The sequence below is a fragment of the Mustela erminea genome, chromosome 9, assembly GCF_009829155.1.
Source record: "Mustela erminea isolate mMusErm1 chromosome 9, mMusErm1.Pri, whole genome shotgun sequence".
Lineage (NCBI taxonomy): Eukaryota > Metazoa > Chordata > Mammalia > Carnivora > Mustelidae > Mustela > Mustela erminea.
In genome coordinates this window covers 15,026,041-15,040,737 of record NC_045622.1, presented here as the reverse complement: position 1 = coordinate 15,040,737, position 14,697 = coordinate 15,026,041, and the positions used below count along the sequence as shown (strand labels likewise).

The 14,697-nt window shown below is 50.6% G+C and overlaps 1 protein-coding gene across 4 annotated transcripts; it reads right to left on the bottom strand.

The window, feature by feature from the left end:
- Nucleotides 1-2,315: 2,315 nt before the first annotated feature.
- HINFP (histone H4 transcription factor) lies at nt 2,316-14,253 on the bottom strand. 4 transcript variants are annotated; one of them, XM_032360245.1, is made up of 12 exons: nt 14,017-14,121; nt 9,763-9,830; nt 9,532-9,555; nt 8,466-8,650; nt 5,629-5,858; nt 5,265-5,376; nt 4,955-5,107; nt 4,151-4,228; nt 3,942-4,062; nt 3,712-3,850; nt 3,497-3,621; nt 2,316-2,736 (listed from the first exon to the last, which is right to left on the bottom strand). In XM_032360245.1, exons 4-12 carry the CDS (start codon nt 8,638-8,640, stop codon nt 2,316-2,318), a joined length of 1,554 nt encoding a protein of 517 aa, XP_032216136.1. In that variant the 5' UTR covers nt 8,641-8,650; nt 9,532-9,555; nt 9,763-9,830; nt 14,017-14,121. The 4 variants fall into 4 exon arrangements, with proteins under 4 accessions (XP_032216136.1, XP_032216137.1, XP_032216138.1 ...); XM_032360246.1 differs by lacking the exon at nt 14,017-14,121 and adding an exon at nt 13,463-14,010; XM_032360247.1 differs by lacking the exon at nt 14,017-14,121 and adding an exon at nt 13,556-14,010.
- Between the last annotated feature and the right edge of the window lie 444 nt (nt 14,254-14,697).

Below are 14,697 nucleotides of genomic sequence, written 5' to 3'. Positions count from 1 at the left end.
GGCAGTATAAAAGTTTGTAAAGACAGGGGTTCTAAAGGGCAGTGGCTTCACAACAGAGAGCCTGGTAGAACCACCGAAACACAGGCCCGGAGGAGGTAGGGGGAGGGGGCTCCAAATTAAATGATACAAGGAGGTATAGAAGAAACTGGAGGTTCTTAGCCCAAAGAAACCTGTTGTCTTCAACTAGCGGAAGGCATGCTGGGGGAAAGCAGATTACACTTGTTTGGTGGAGGACAGCGTGTGGGCGGCAAAACCAGTACAGGATCCTGGAGAAGTGAGCCTGGAAACCCTGTAGCTCCGAGGGGGCCAACCTTTCATCCATGTCTTCACTCTCCCCGACGCTGCTTTTCCTTGAAGTTGCTCCTCATAAAGGCCACGGGAACATCCGCATGGACACATAGCCTAAAGCCCTCATTCTCTCTTGTCTGAAATATTGCAGCAGCTCTTCTCTGCTTGCAACCTCTCACGCTTCCAAATGTATGTGCCCCATCGCTTGCAGAATCACCACCTGAAAATCTAACATAGTTTTGGGTGGCCTGGCCTGCCTTCCTGATCTCTGCCCACGGCCTCCTGCCTTCTGGGCTGCAGACCATAAAGCAGTCCTTCAGCTTTACAGACCTAGTTTCCTTGACCTGGAGTAACCTGTCCACACCTCTGTACATGGCAGCTCTATCACTTTCTCTAAGACACCTTTCCTGACCCCTCGCCCAAGGGATACTGCTGCCTCCTGCTCGGAGCCTCCTCAGTGAGCCCCACCTGGCTGCCATCACTTCACTGTCCCTGCCTCTCTACCAGGTGTCTTCAGAGCAGATCCTGGGTTTTGTCCATCCTTCTATCTTCAGCCCCTGCCACAGTGCCTGGACTATATTGGAGAAACTCAGTAAATGGTGGATGGAATGAACAGAGAGAGATTTCTTTCCTAAATTCTTCCTGCAATAGGCACACCATTTTTGTGAAGAAAATTACATTTGGTCTTTGGTGGGCAGCTTTCTGTCCAGCTAGGACCCCTGTATTTCCTTGACCTCTCCAGAGTGGAAGCGACCCGAAGCATGGACACGGTGCTGATAAGTGGCTAGACAGGCCAAAAAATTGGCTCTTATTTTGGACAGTTTCAACGTCTTTGAGAATCTAGTGAAAAACAGAACCTTTCCCCCTTTTATTATTTTTTTTCAAAGATTTTATTTATTTAACAGAGATCACAGTAGAGAGGCAGGCAGAGAGAGGGAAGCAGGCTCCCTGCTGAGCAGAGAGCCCGATGCGGGACTCGATCCCAGGACCCTGAGGTCATGACCTGAGCCAAAGGCAGCGGCTTAACCCACTGAGCCACCCAGGCGCCCCCTTCCCCCTTTTCTAACTTGGTTCCTAAAACTAGAGTACCTGCCATTCCCTAGGGCCCCCAGATCCACACCCCCCCCCCACCTAGAGGCTTCCTTCCCAGTCCCACAGGTGGAAACCCCTCCCCCAGAGACACTGGGTATCTAACCAGAACTCAGAGGGCATGTCTGCAGCTCCCTTCCTGATGAGGCGCGCATGCGCATTCTAGAGCACTACTTGTGCCCACAAACGGGACCTCCAGGGAGGCGGTAGGTGCTCGAAGAAAGGGAGAAGTTTCACCAAGGGGTGGGGGGAGGGGAACAAGAGGAAAGTTAAATGAACCTCAGTCACTAGAAGAACAAGCTGAACGATTCAGCTCCTCTTCCGGGCAGCCGCATCTCCTCACTATCCAGTTAACAGCCAAAAGACATAAGGAAGGAGAAATGAGAACAGCCCAAATGTTTATTACCGAAGAAACTGTTACACACACACTCAGGACCTCCACTCCATTCCTTGAGGATAACCGGGGAGGTCCTGGTGGTTGTAGGAGCCCTTCGGAGGGAAAGGCCTGCCTGGCTCACACTGCCTTGGCTGGTTGTGAGGAAAAGGCCCTTGCAGGAACCAGTTACACGGCATCGCTGGACCTAAGGACCCTTAAAGACAGGACTGGGTACGAGGTGACAGAATTTTGGCCACCATCTCAGCATGACTAGGGGGTTACGGGAAAGCCTGATACTAGCCCCTCTACAAGAACACACAGGACCAGGGCATCCCCCTCAAGGAATCCAGACTCCTCAGGATCCCCCAACACATGTGGTCCGGCAGAAAAGGGAAGGCTTCAGAGTCTGCTGCATGACGCAGGCCGGGTCCAGAGCGCACCGCACTGCTCTTGGCACCACTCTTAAAGGCCTCCATCGGCAGGGGCTGCCCGCTCGGGGCACAGCCAGCAGCCCGGCACAAACCCCGGGGCCTGGGGTGGAAACAGTCAGGCTCCGCAGCCTTCACACCATCCCTTCTGGCTCCTCAGCTATTCCCTGAAGCTTTTCCATGACGTCCCCTGAGGGGGGCTCAGGGGCTGGGGGGGGCTCTCCCGGGGCTTCCGACAGCACATAGTAGACAATCTCTTGCTCGCCTTGGGCGTTGGTCTGATTCACCACATGGATGACGGGGCTGGGAGTGTCCTGAGAGGCTGGGAGGCCTGTCCCCTGGCTGCTCCCGCCCTCCCCCTCCTCTTCAGCCTCCTCCTGGGGTCCTGGCTCCCCCGGCACTGCTTTGAGAATGATGCCCTGCAGGCTGGTCTCATTCAGCGACGCTCCCAGGCCCGATCCCTCTTGCGGCTGCCGAAGCAGCTGCTGTGTCAGCTCCACACTCTCGTAGCGAACCAGCTGCAGCCGCATGTAGCCGTCTTCATGCTCCTTGTACCTGGTGAAGCAGGAGCACACAGGGCAGCAACCGCGCGTGCAGGGGGACGTGGAACGTCCCGGTGAGCGGCAAGGTAAGGGACAGACATGAGAGGGTGGGACAGGTCCTGGGATTTTAAGCGACCAGAGTTGGAGACCAAAAAGATCTTTAGGGGAATATGTAGAAAACAAGACGAGAGGGAAAGAGCATTACTTACAATGGAAAATCATATGCAGAAACTTGAGAGGCAGGGAGAGAGGAAGAGAAGGTGGGATAAAGACATGATCTGTGTTGGAGGGTGGGGGGTGTCGCAGGAATTAGGAGACGGTCATGGAGCTAAGGGGCAGGACCCTTAGGCTCCAGTTTTGATTCTGGCTGCAGGGCTCTGGAACCACATTTAAAAACCAAAATAATCATCTTTGCTCCACCACTTTATTCTCAGGGTTCCTTGAACCTGAATGGAGATGGTGGATCATCATCAAATTCAAATATAATTTTAAAGATTTTATTTATTTATTTGAAAAAGCGCGCACAAGCAGAAAGGGGCCAAACGGTGAGGGGCAGAGGGAGAAGCAGCCCCCCACACTGGGCAGACAGCCCAATGCAGGCTGACCCCAGGACCCTGGCTGGGATCATGACCTGGGCTAAAGGCAGATGCTTAAACGGCTGAGCCACCCAGGCGTTCCAAATTTGAGGTTTTTAACTTGTGGAAAAGGTATGGGGAGGTGCAGGGGGTTGGGGGGGGGGAGGCCTGTGAATCTAGAGGGCAGGATTGACATACCGAAAACGGGGGTGCCCTGAGGGCCACTTGAACTGGTGCTTCTCACGAAGATGCACAGTGAGGTTGTTGCCCCTCGTGAAGCATTTGTCACACACATGACACTTGTACCTTGGCTCTGAGTCTCCCTGAGAGGGAGGGGAGGACAGTGAGGCCAACTCTCCACCCCGGGTTCCCCACACCTCTGCCTGCCCTCTCCCACCTAGAGCCCCACTCACTTCATGTACTTTTCGGTAATGGGACTTGATAGAGCAGAGGGATCGCGCACTGAAGCTGCAGTTCTCAAAATCACACCTGTAGGCTGGCTCTTTGCTGTGGGTATCCAGGTGCTTCCGCAGGTCAATCAGATTCTTGCAGCTGTGGGGAGAGGTCAGGCGGGGCTGGAGGGCACAGGGGACGTTGGACTGTGAGTTCTCGGACTTCTAGCCCCTTACCTGGTTCCCCTTACCTGTAGTCACAACAGTCACACTTGAAGGGCCGGTCCTCGCTGTGGCGAAAGCGCATGTGGTTTCGGAGGGAGGATGGCAGCGGACAGGTCATATCACACAGAGGGCACTTATAGTGATTCACTGAGAGGAGCAGAGAGGGGGGCCATGACCTGAAGCCTAGTGGGAACCTGGAGGGAGGGCCAGGCGCTTGGGGGCTCTGGCTACTCACCGTGGTTACGCATATGGTCCCTCAAGAGCCGCTCTGTGGCAAATCTCTTGGAGCAGTGAGAGCACTGGAAGCGCTGCTCTGGGGCGGAACAGGCAGAAGACAGGGTGGGCTGTGGGGGATGGTGGGGAGGTGCATGGAAGACAGGAAGCCTGGGAGAGGGGAACCACCCAAGAAAAGGGGAAGCTTAAGAACTAGGGATAGACACAGTACCACTGAAGGAGCATGGGGCCTTGGAGTCGAGAACTTGAATTAGAATCCCCGCTTGCCCCCTAACTAGCTGTGCAACCTCACGTAAGTGATTTAACCTGAGATTCAGTTTCTTCATCTGCAAAAAGAGGGGGAGGGGTGCCTGACTGGCTCAGCTGGTTAAGTGTTTGCCTTTGCCTCAAGTCATGATCCGAGTCCTGGGATGGAGTCCCAGGATGGAGTCCCATACCAGGCTCCCTGTTGAGCAGGGAGCCTGCTTCTCCCTTGGCCTATTGCTCCCCCTGCTTGTGCTCTCAGGCCCTCTCTCTCACAAATACACACATACATACATACATAAAATCTTCAAAAAAAAGAGGGGGTAAGAAGCGCACCTCATGGGGCTGAGAATTCACTGGGAAAAGAGAACACACGGTAAGCACTGAATAAAACATCTAATGATTCTCAGGCAGCCAAGGCTGTGGCAGGTGACTGAGCCCTAAGACAGATGTAGCCAAGCTGCAGATGCCTTCAGTGGCCCCCTCTCCCAGGAATATACCCTTAATCCCCACCCCAAGCAGGACAGCCTGCACCCACTCCCCTTCTTCTTGGACTGCTTACGATCCAAAGAGGTCTGGCGACGGATGTGATCTAAGAACTTAGTGTTGTTGGCAAACATGCCCCCACAGGTGGGGCAGGCCACCACCTTTTCCTGGGTATGGCTACGGAGGTGCTCTCGAAGCTTCCGGCAGTCCTTGAAGGTGCAGCTACAGCCTGGGAAAGAAAGCCCAGTCAGGCTTCAGCCATGGACCCCCAGAGCAGGCTCTGGTGCTGAGTCTCCAGACAGCAGCGACCCTTACCCCATGGGACTGGGCCCATGCCTAGCTACCCGAGGCCCTCAGCAACCCCAGGCGTTCTTTAAAGGCCCTACCTTTCCAGCCACACAGCACCACATGGTTGTCCTTGCCGATCGCCTGGTACTCACAGCACAGGCTGTGCGCTTCCACGTGCCGATAGAACCACTCAGGATTGTCGAAGGAACTCTGTGCCAGGAGCAACTTGGGGTGAGGATGGGTAGAGGGACTTTGACCCCTACGTGTCCAAGGGGGGCTCCTTGGCTGTCTCCCAAATTAGGTCGGCAGGGGCATGCCCCTCCCTATTTGAGCAAGGGAGCTACCCGGAAATGAGATGCTAGCGGGAACCTGGCATATATAGGGCATCCCTGACAGGGTCAAGGCATCGTGGGCTAAGACCCCCAACTTCCTTCCACCCCATTCCCAGCACTGCCCGCTGACCTCACAGTGCTCCCACAGACACAGGAAGTGGTCAGGGATGTCGGGGATGATGTTGCGGCTCTGGAAGTCCAGGATGCAGGGGCTGAGGTTGGCCTGGCTCTGCAGGGCCTGCAGCCCCCACTGCTTCAGCTTGGTGTGGTAGCAGTGGAAGTAAACGTGGCGGATGAGGTCAGCCGAACTGTCCATAGAACAAAAGCCACACTCCTGCCACAAGCAGGAAAATTCCTCCTCTGCAGAAAGATGTTCAGAAGGAAGAGTCTGATATTTTGCAAAGCTCAGTTCTCCTACCTATAGCACTTAGCAGCGAGAGAGGAGGCTGGATTCTGACCCAATTACCAGCAGTTCATTTCGCAAATACCAGCATTTAACTACCACCAATCGTGCCCCAGGCACTGGGGATACAAAGAGTAAAGAGGGTCCCAGTCCTCGCCCTCACAATAGCTTTCAGTCATGGAGAAAAAACATTAATCAAGTAACACACGTATGCATATAAAACCCCAGCCAGTCCCAAGCTCTATGAGGGGGTGGTGGTCTGGGGTACTATAACATCATCAAGCAGAGGTCATCTGATATGGACAGGGATGACTTGGAAGTGTCCCTGTGTTGAGATGTGAAGGGTGAGTATCTGTAAACTAAAGGGAGAAGTGTGGCTGTTGAAGCAGAGGGAAGGGTGTGTTCAAGGCCCGGTGCCCAAAACTCCCAGATGGTAGGGGTGGCTGGCAGGCACTAGTGGCTCCGGATTTCTGCCTCGGCCTCCCAGCTCGGGACACCTCCCACTCCTTCCTTCAGACCAGTCCTTCCTTTCCCTATATTCTCCCCGAGGCCTGTCCTCTCTGGAAAAGCCATCGACTGTTGCAGTCCACTGCGTGGTTCTTAAGCAGCTCTCTCCAAGCACATTTTCTGATTTTTTCTAAAGATTTTATTTATTTATTTGACAGAGATCACAAATAGGCAGAGAGGCAAGCGGTGGGGCGGCGGGGGGCGGGGGGAGACAGGGGGAAGGCAGACTCCCCGCTGAGAAGAGAGCCCAACATGGGGCTCGATCCCAGGACCCTGAGCCGAAGGCAGAGGCTTTAACCCACTGAGCCACCCAGGCACCCCTCCAAGCACATTTTCAAATCTTTACAAGGGTTTACTTGTTTTAGAAAGTAGGTACTTAAAAAAATATAAGGGGTGGGTGCCTAGGTGGCTCAGTTGCTTGAGCATCTGCCTTTGGCTCAGGTCATGATCCCAGGGTCCTAGATTAAGTCCTGCATGGCAGCTCGGGGTGAGGCCCTTACTCGGCGGGAGTCTGCTTCTCCCTCTGCCCCTCTCCCTTGCTAGTGTGTGCATGCTCTCTCTCTCTCTCTCACAAATAAATAAATAAAATATTTTAAAAACATCTGTATAAGGGGCACCTGAGTGGCTCAGCTGCTTGAGCATCCAACTCCTGATGTTGGGTCAAGTCTTGATCTCACAGTTGTGAGTTCAAGCCCCATGCTGGGCATAGAGCCTACTTTAAAACACACACACACCCTAATTTCTCTTTCATACAGGGGTGCCTGGGTGGCTCAATGGGTTCAGCCTCTGCTGTCAGCTCAGGTCATGGTCTCAGGGTCCTGAGATCGAGCCCCGCATCGGGCTCTCTGCTTGGTGGGGAGCCTGCTTCTTCCTCCCCCTCTGCCTGCCTCTCTGCCTGCCTGTGATCTCTCTCTGTTAAAAAAACAAATAAAATCTTCAAAAAAGAATTTCTCTTTCATACATATATTATTTGACATCTAAAACTATTGCTTGTAGTTCATAGTCACTAGACTTAAAACAGAATTTGAGGCAGGGGAAAGAGAGCTGCCTCTGTACTTTCTGCAGAACAGAGTTCTTTAAACTGTGTTGTGACCTATTAGTGACAGCAGAAATCAATTTAGAGGACTGCAAACCAATTTTTTTTTTTAACTTATTTGAGAGAGAAAAAGAGAGAATGAGAGCACGAGAAGGGAGAGATCAGAGGGAGAAGCAGACTTCCCGCCGCACAGGGAGCCTGATGTGGGACTCGATCCCAGGACTCCAGGATCATGATCTGAGCCTAAGGCAGCCGCTCAATCAACTGAGCCACCCAGGTGCCCCTGCAAACCAATTTTTTTAAGGAGGCTCCAGGCTCCACATGGGGCTTGAACTCATGACTCTGAGATCAAGAGTGGAGTGCTCCACCGACTGAGCCAGCCAAGCGCCCCTCTGCATTTCTTTTTAAATGAAAAAGAACAAGACAGAACACTTCAGAGAGCATTTAATAGAGGCAAGGATTATTTCAAGTATTTTTTAAGTTTTGTGTATGGGGTTGGGATATAAAATGTATTCCTAACTGGCTGCTGCAGTAAAGAAAAAACCGAGAAGCACTACCAGAGAATCAGACAAGCAGGCTGTTGACAGTATGTACAGTATGATCCTTTTTAAAAAATAAAATCCTCTTTATCTAGTGTACATATATGGGGCACCTGGGTGGCTCAGGGGGTTAAAGCCTCTGCCTTTGACTCAGGTCATGATCTCAGGATCCTGGGATTGAGCCCCACATCGGGCTCTCTGCTCAGCAGGGAGCCTGCTTCCCCCTCTCTCCTCTGCCTGCTGCTCTGCCTACTTATGATCTCTGTCAGATAAATAAATAAAATCTTTTTTAAAATGTACATATTTATGCACATACAAAAAAAATGTACATATATACTGCCTTTTAATGGCAGGCTGGCAGATTCGTTCCGTTTTCTATACAGTGTCTACCATGTTTTTTATAAGCAAAAACAGCACCATTAGGAAAAGTCAGATTTCCCACCTTCCTTGAGCTCTTTCCCCTTCCTGTCCTGCTCCCTTACCAAGTGGGTCCTCCTCCTCCTCTTCCTCCTCCCCGGAGCCGTGCAGGTGCTGCTGCAGGTGCTGAGTGACATGCTCGCAGAACTCCTCCATGGCTGAGCACACAAAGGAGCAGGACCCCCACTCGCACTGGAGCCCCAGGTTCTCCTTTCGGGGAACTTTCGCCGGGGGCGGCATGGCCTTCACCCTAGAAGAGGAAGAGATCCACAGCTACAAGGATTCCACCAAGTGCTGCTGGGGGTGAACGGGTGCACAGCCTGCCAAGAACCGGCAGGTGTTTCTCCCATGACCCTCGAGGAACAGCTACTGCGGCTCGGTTCCTCGAGCCCCTGGAAGCTGCCTGGCGTGCCTGTGAAGGGAAAACACACGCTAACATCACGGAGCGGGTGCCAGGCACTGAGCTAAGAACTTCAACAGCCGATTTCTCATGAAGCTTCAGAGCGATGGGCCAAGAAGGAATTAATTATTCCAACAGAATGCAGAACACTGTGCACAAGTTCAAAGCGATGGCTTTGGACAAGGAACAGACTTCAAACCCACACTCCTGTGTCCATCACCTATTAGCTGTGTGACGGTGGCCAATAACTTCACCCTTCGAATCCTGAACACCCTCAGCTTTGAAATGGGGATAACAAAACTCTTTGTTTTTATTTTCACACTTACTATATAGGTCAAGTACCATACTAAGCACATTACATGATGTCACTGAATTACCAACACCACCCAATGAGGGAAGTACTATTTTTAACTTCACTTACAGGTAAGAACTTCAGGTCCAGAGAGGTTAACTGGTTTGCTCAAGGTCACACACTAGTGGGGCGGTAGAGTCAGGTCAGGCTGAGTCCAAAGTCCATATCCTTTCTAACCCACACAGCTTGCAGATGAGCCCCAAAGCTCTTTATCTCTTACTGCATCCATCCTAAGTCCCTGCCAGAATTTTAAACCACCATTCAATATGCCTTTGCCTAACCTACCCAGCAGATACTGACCACCCCCCTAACATCCTCAGAACTAAAACGTCCCGGTGACTCTGAACAACAGACACGTGAACTGGACAGATCCACTTACACACAGAGTTCTCCAACACTTTTTTTTTTTTTTTAAGATTTTATTTATTTATTTGACAGAGAGAGATCACAAGTAGGCAGAGAGGCAGGCAGAGAGAGAGGAGGAAGCAGGCTCCCCGCTGAGCAGAGAGCCCGATGCGGGACTCGATCCCAGGACCCTGAGATCATGACCCGAGCCGAAGGCAGCGGCTTAACCCACTGAGCCACCCAGGCGCCCTCTCCAACACTTTTTGAAAACACTGGTAAACTTTTCTGGAGGTATGCAACAATTTCAAAAAATTCCCAGATGAACTGTGTACTCTAGACATAAGTAAAGAATTAAGAAAAAGTTAGGTATGTCATAAATACATAAATACTAGTCTATTTTAGAAAACTAATTAGGGAAAAAAGAAAAGAAAAGAAAACTAATTGGGGGGGGTGCCTGGGTGACTCAGTCATTAAGTGTCTGTCTTTGGCTCAGGTCATGACCCCAGAGTCCCAGGATCAAGCCCCACATCAGGGTCCCTGCTCGGCAGGAACCCTGCTTCTCCCTCTCCCACTCCCCCTGCTTGTATTCCCTCTCTCGCTGTGTCTCTGCCAAGTAAATAAACAAAATCTTAAAAAAAAAAAAAAAAAAAGAATACGAATAAGACGTATCACAAATACATAAATACTAATCTATTCTAGAATACAAGTCTGTTTAATTATTTACTATTTATTATTTAATACCATAAAATATACCCAAATCTATTATAAAAAGTTAAAATTTATTGTTCACCTGGCTGGCTCAGTCAGTGGAGCATGTAACTCTTGATCTTGGAGTCATGAGTTCAAGCCCCACACTGGGCACAGATTACTTTAAAACTTTTAAAAAGTTAAAATTTATCAAAGCTTACACACACACGTACATACAATACGTTATCTTTTCTACTGTTAGTAATATGTGCAACATCTCCAGTGTTTTGTTTCATATAAGACAATACTGATGACAGACGACTCACCTTATAAAGAGGCCACATAAAACTAACAGTTTCGATAAATACAGTCCAGTACTATAAACGTATGTTCTCTTCCTTATGATTTTCTTAATAACAGGAGGAAAAGTAGGGAAAGACTTCCTAAGTCAGACATAACATCCCAAACCTCCTCTATCTCCTGCCTGCAGGATCAAGTCCACTTAGAACTGCACGCAAGGCTCTTCTCCAACTGGCCTCAACTTACTTCTCCAGAAACTGAGAAAGGACACTACCATGACTGAGCATGAGTGAGGGCCTACCATGAGTCAGCCCCTTCATTTTTTTTTTTTAATGAAAATTTTATTTAGTTATTTGACAGAGAGAGAGAGAGAGAGAGATCACAAGCAGGCAGAGAGGCAGGCAGAGAGAGAGAGGGGGATGCAGGGCTCCATCCCAGGACTCTGGAGATTATGACTTGAGCCGAAGGCAGAGGCTCAATCCACTGAGCTATCCAGATGCCCCTTAAACTTCATTTCATTTGATGTAAGAGCATTCTGACTCTAACCCAAAGATCATATTCTTCCTCGCCGAAACCATGCTGCCGCTCTGGCTTCCTCTCCTGTCCGTTCATTCCTCTCCCTCTTTGATCCAACCATATTTGTCCCTAAACACATTACATACTGTTTCTCAGGCACAGTGAAACTCTGTGCCTGAGAAACTTCCACCTACCCTCAAGCCCACTGTCCCTTCCTTGGTGAGTCCTTTCCAATTTATCCTGGTACAGCTGGAAAATCCAGCTGCTGTCCCTGCAGCACTTCATTACAGTGCTGTTACAACGGAATGGAACATCTGTCTCCCCCAGACTAGGGGCTTCTCAGGGCAGGGACCTCACCCCTTCCCTTCCCTTTCCCAGCATTAGCCCAGAGTTCTGTACTCTTCAGACAATGTCAGGATCTGACTATATTCCAGGAAGCCTTCCTAAATTACTTGCCCTCGGATTACTCCTGCCTTTTGGTTCCATGGCTGCCATAGCTAACGCCAGAAAAATCTCAACCCGATTTGTATGCTGCCCATGGTCATTTGATGTGTTCTATTCTCATTCACACAATTGGGACAATATTAGCTGCTTTGGAGCAGGAACCACACCACGCCCATCTGTGTCCCTATACTGTGTCCAGTACGGTGCTGAGCACAGACGCTGTAAACATATACCTGTTGTCGGACTGGGTAAGGCCCATGGGCTATCTAGGCATCTAGATATCTAGAATGACTTGAAAATTAGGCAAAGTTCCCTGAATCCCTTTCGCTGACCCCCAGTGTTCTTTACTTTCTCTCCTTGTGCCCTGCTGGTCTCTATCCTGGGGAGCTGTGGGACAGTAACTATCTGGACACCATTCCTCCTTCTGTAGGCAAGGAATCCAGTGAGGCACCCTGTATACTGGAGAGGGCACTGGACCAACTGTCAGAAAGCCTAGGTTCAAGTTTCCTGTCTCAATTATTTTACTCTGTCTCAAAAAATGTAACATTAAGTATCTACAGTAGGCAAAGCGCTGTTCTAAGTGTCCTGCATGTATAAAAACTCATTAATAGGGGCGCCTGGGTGGCTCAGTGGGTTAAAGCCTCTCCCTTCAGCTCAGGTCATGATCCCAGGGTCCTGCGCAGAGCCTGCTTCCTCCTCTCTCTGTCTCTGCCTGCCTCTCTGCCTACTTGTCTGTCAAATAAATAAATAAAATCTTTTAAAAAAATTAAAATTAAAAACAAAAACTCATTAATACAACAACCCACCTACCGAGGTATTGTTCTTCCACTCCACAAATGAGGTAATGGGCCCTGATAGGTTAAGTAATTTACCCAAGGCCACAAAGCTAGTGATGGAGACAGAATTCAAAGCCAGGGAGTTTGGCTCCGTTTTCCTCCAACACCCGCCATCTTAACTCTCCTTGTCTGATTCCTTCCTCCCCATAGACCACAATTGTATCCGTATACACAATACCCGAAACATGTTTTATTAAATAGTTATTCTGCCAGCTTCTCCCAATAAACTGTGAGTTCCTTGAAAGCCTGGCCTGTGCCCCATTCAGTTCTAATTTCAGGACCAGCAGCACACCCTCATACAAGCTCTTTTTTTTTTTTTTTTAAGATTTTATTTATTTGACAGAGACCGCAGAGAGGCAGGCAGAGAGAGAGAGAGAGAGGAGAAAGCAGGCTCCCTTTAGAGCAGAGAGCCTGATGTGGGGCTAGATCCCAAGACCTTGGGATCATGACCAGAGCAGAAGGCAGAGGTTTTAACCCACTGCACCACCCAGGCGCCCTCATACAAGCTCTTTTAATGTTTAAGTGAACCTATAACTTATTACTTTACTTTTTTGATAAATAACCTAACTTCCTTGAACCTGTTTTTGTTTTTGTTTTTAAGATTTTATTTATTTATTTGACAGAGAGAGATCACAAGTAGGCAGAGAGGCAGGCAGAGAGAGAGGAGGAAACAGGCTCCCTGCTGAGCAGAGAGCCCGATGCGGGACTCGATCCCAGGACCCTGAGATCATGACCTGAGCCGAAGGCAGCGGCTTAACCCACTGAGCCACCCAGGCGCCCGAACCTGTTTTTGTTTTTAATGTAAAATCACAAGTAGTGATAGACTGAACTAATATCACAACTAATACTAATATCACATCTAGTGATAGACTGAACAAACCTGGTTAGAAACCAACAACATTTACTAGCTGTGTCACCTTCTGCAAGTTACTTAAACCTCAGTTTCCCATAAAGCAGGGGAATCATTAAGCCTGTCCCACTGAACTGACTTATGGACTAAACTAAATAATGCATATTAAACATCCCGCCAGAACTCAACAAGTGTTAGCTGTTTGTATCCTTGCTTCTGAGGGGGAGATGATCTAAGCACAATTCTACAAAAAGGTCAAAAAAGGACCACCGGAGAAAACCCTAACACTCTTCATCTGGAATCACAGTAAGAAGAAATCAGGAAATACTTACGGGTATATATTTTAACGCAAGGCACCGACAGATAACCCTGAACGATATTCAAGAAAAGGAGAGACCTACGTCCTGAACATCCTAAGGACTCACAATCTGGCCGAAGAGATGACTCTGACGTATGAAGACAAGCGCCAAAACAAAGCGGCGATGGGGGAAGCCAGGACAGAAAGAAATCCCAGTGCAGAAGCGAAACAGGGAAGACTTGCCCTAAGCAGCAGGGCCCGGGCCCCTGAAACACCGGTCGAATTCGGAGAAAAGGAGACCGTCCCGGCTGGTAAAACCTCTCCCTCGCAGCCTCGCAGGCTTCCCGGAGTCCTTCTCCCACTAAGGCATGGCGGTAACCATGTCTCAGAAGCAGTGAAGCCCCAGACGAGGGAGCTGGGAGATACGAGTCGGGGTTAGGGCTCCGGGGCACTGCAGGCGCCGGGCAGACCGACGTGGCCGAGCTGCCAGAAGAAGCCTCGCGGAGGTGACTAAAGAAGAGCCTGGCCCCGGGAGCCTGCTCAGAGAGCACCCCGACGCTGCTCCGGGAAACCCGCAGCCCAGCTTACCGTCCCTCCGCTGCCGGCTCTCTCCAGCTCTTCCCACCTCGAACCATCTCCGGAAGGGCGCTTGAGCGACGGCCAGCGAGAGCCAATCGCCGCTCTTAAATCTCTCTAACAGCCAATGGCCGCTGCGACTGACGGAAACCGTGCGCGTCCAAAATACGGAAGGGGTGGGAGTGAGGGCCCGCGGGCTGCGGGGAAAGTAGTAGCTTTGCTGGCGCTGCTGGGTTCCAGAGGCGGCGCGGACTGGGATCCCAAGGTCCCGAATTCGCCCAACTGCGCAGACTCCGCGCTGGCATCCACTGGGCCTGCGCGGGGCTCGAGCTGATCGCCGAGCGCGGGCTCTCTTTCCTCGCTTGGCTTACCTCGTTAGCTGCGGGCGAGCGCCGGGAAGAGGAGCGGGAGGCGGTGGCAGCTGCGCGCAGGGCTGCGTGCACCGAGCTGTCAGCCCCTCTCGACCCAGACTGAAGTTCTACCTCTACCCTCACCCTCTTACTCTGATTTCTTAAATATTGGTATTCCAGTGCCATCTTTTCCCTCCAACACCTCTCCTCTTCGGAGACTCAGTGAACAGCCGCGTTATCTATCCACTCCTTCAAACCAGAAACCCAGCAGCAGTCCTCCCTGATTCCTCCCTCATCCGTTACCTACCATCCTCCGCCCAAGTCCTGTGAATTTTAACTTCTT

What these genes read in the sequence shown, in the direction of transcription:
- HINFP (XM_032360244.1), bottom strand. Translation starts at nt 14,063, where the DNA reads ATGGTTCGAGGTGGGAAGAGCTGGAGAGAGCCGGCAGCGGAGGGACG. An exon ending in GGAGGAGGAGGACCCACTTG is followed by an intron (nt 5,859 to 8,465) that starts GTAAGGGAGCAG and finishes ATCTTTCTGCAG; the next exon opens with AGGAGGAATTTTCCTGCTTG. An exon ending in ATTACCGAAAAGTACATGAA is followed by an intron (nt 3,622 to 3,711) that starts GTGAGTGGGGCT and finishes CCTCCCTCTCAG; the next exon opens with GGAGACTCAGAGCCAAGGTA.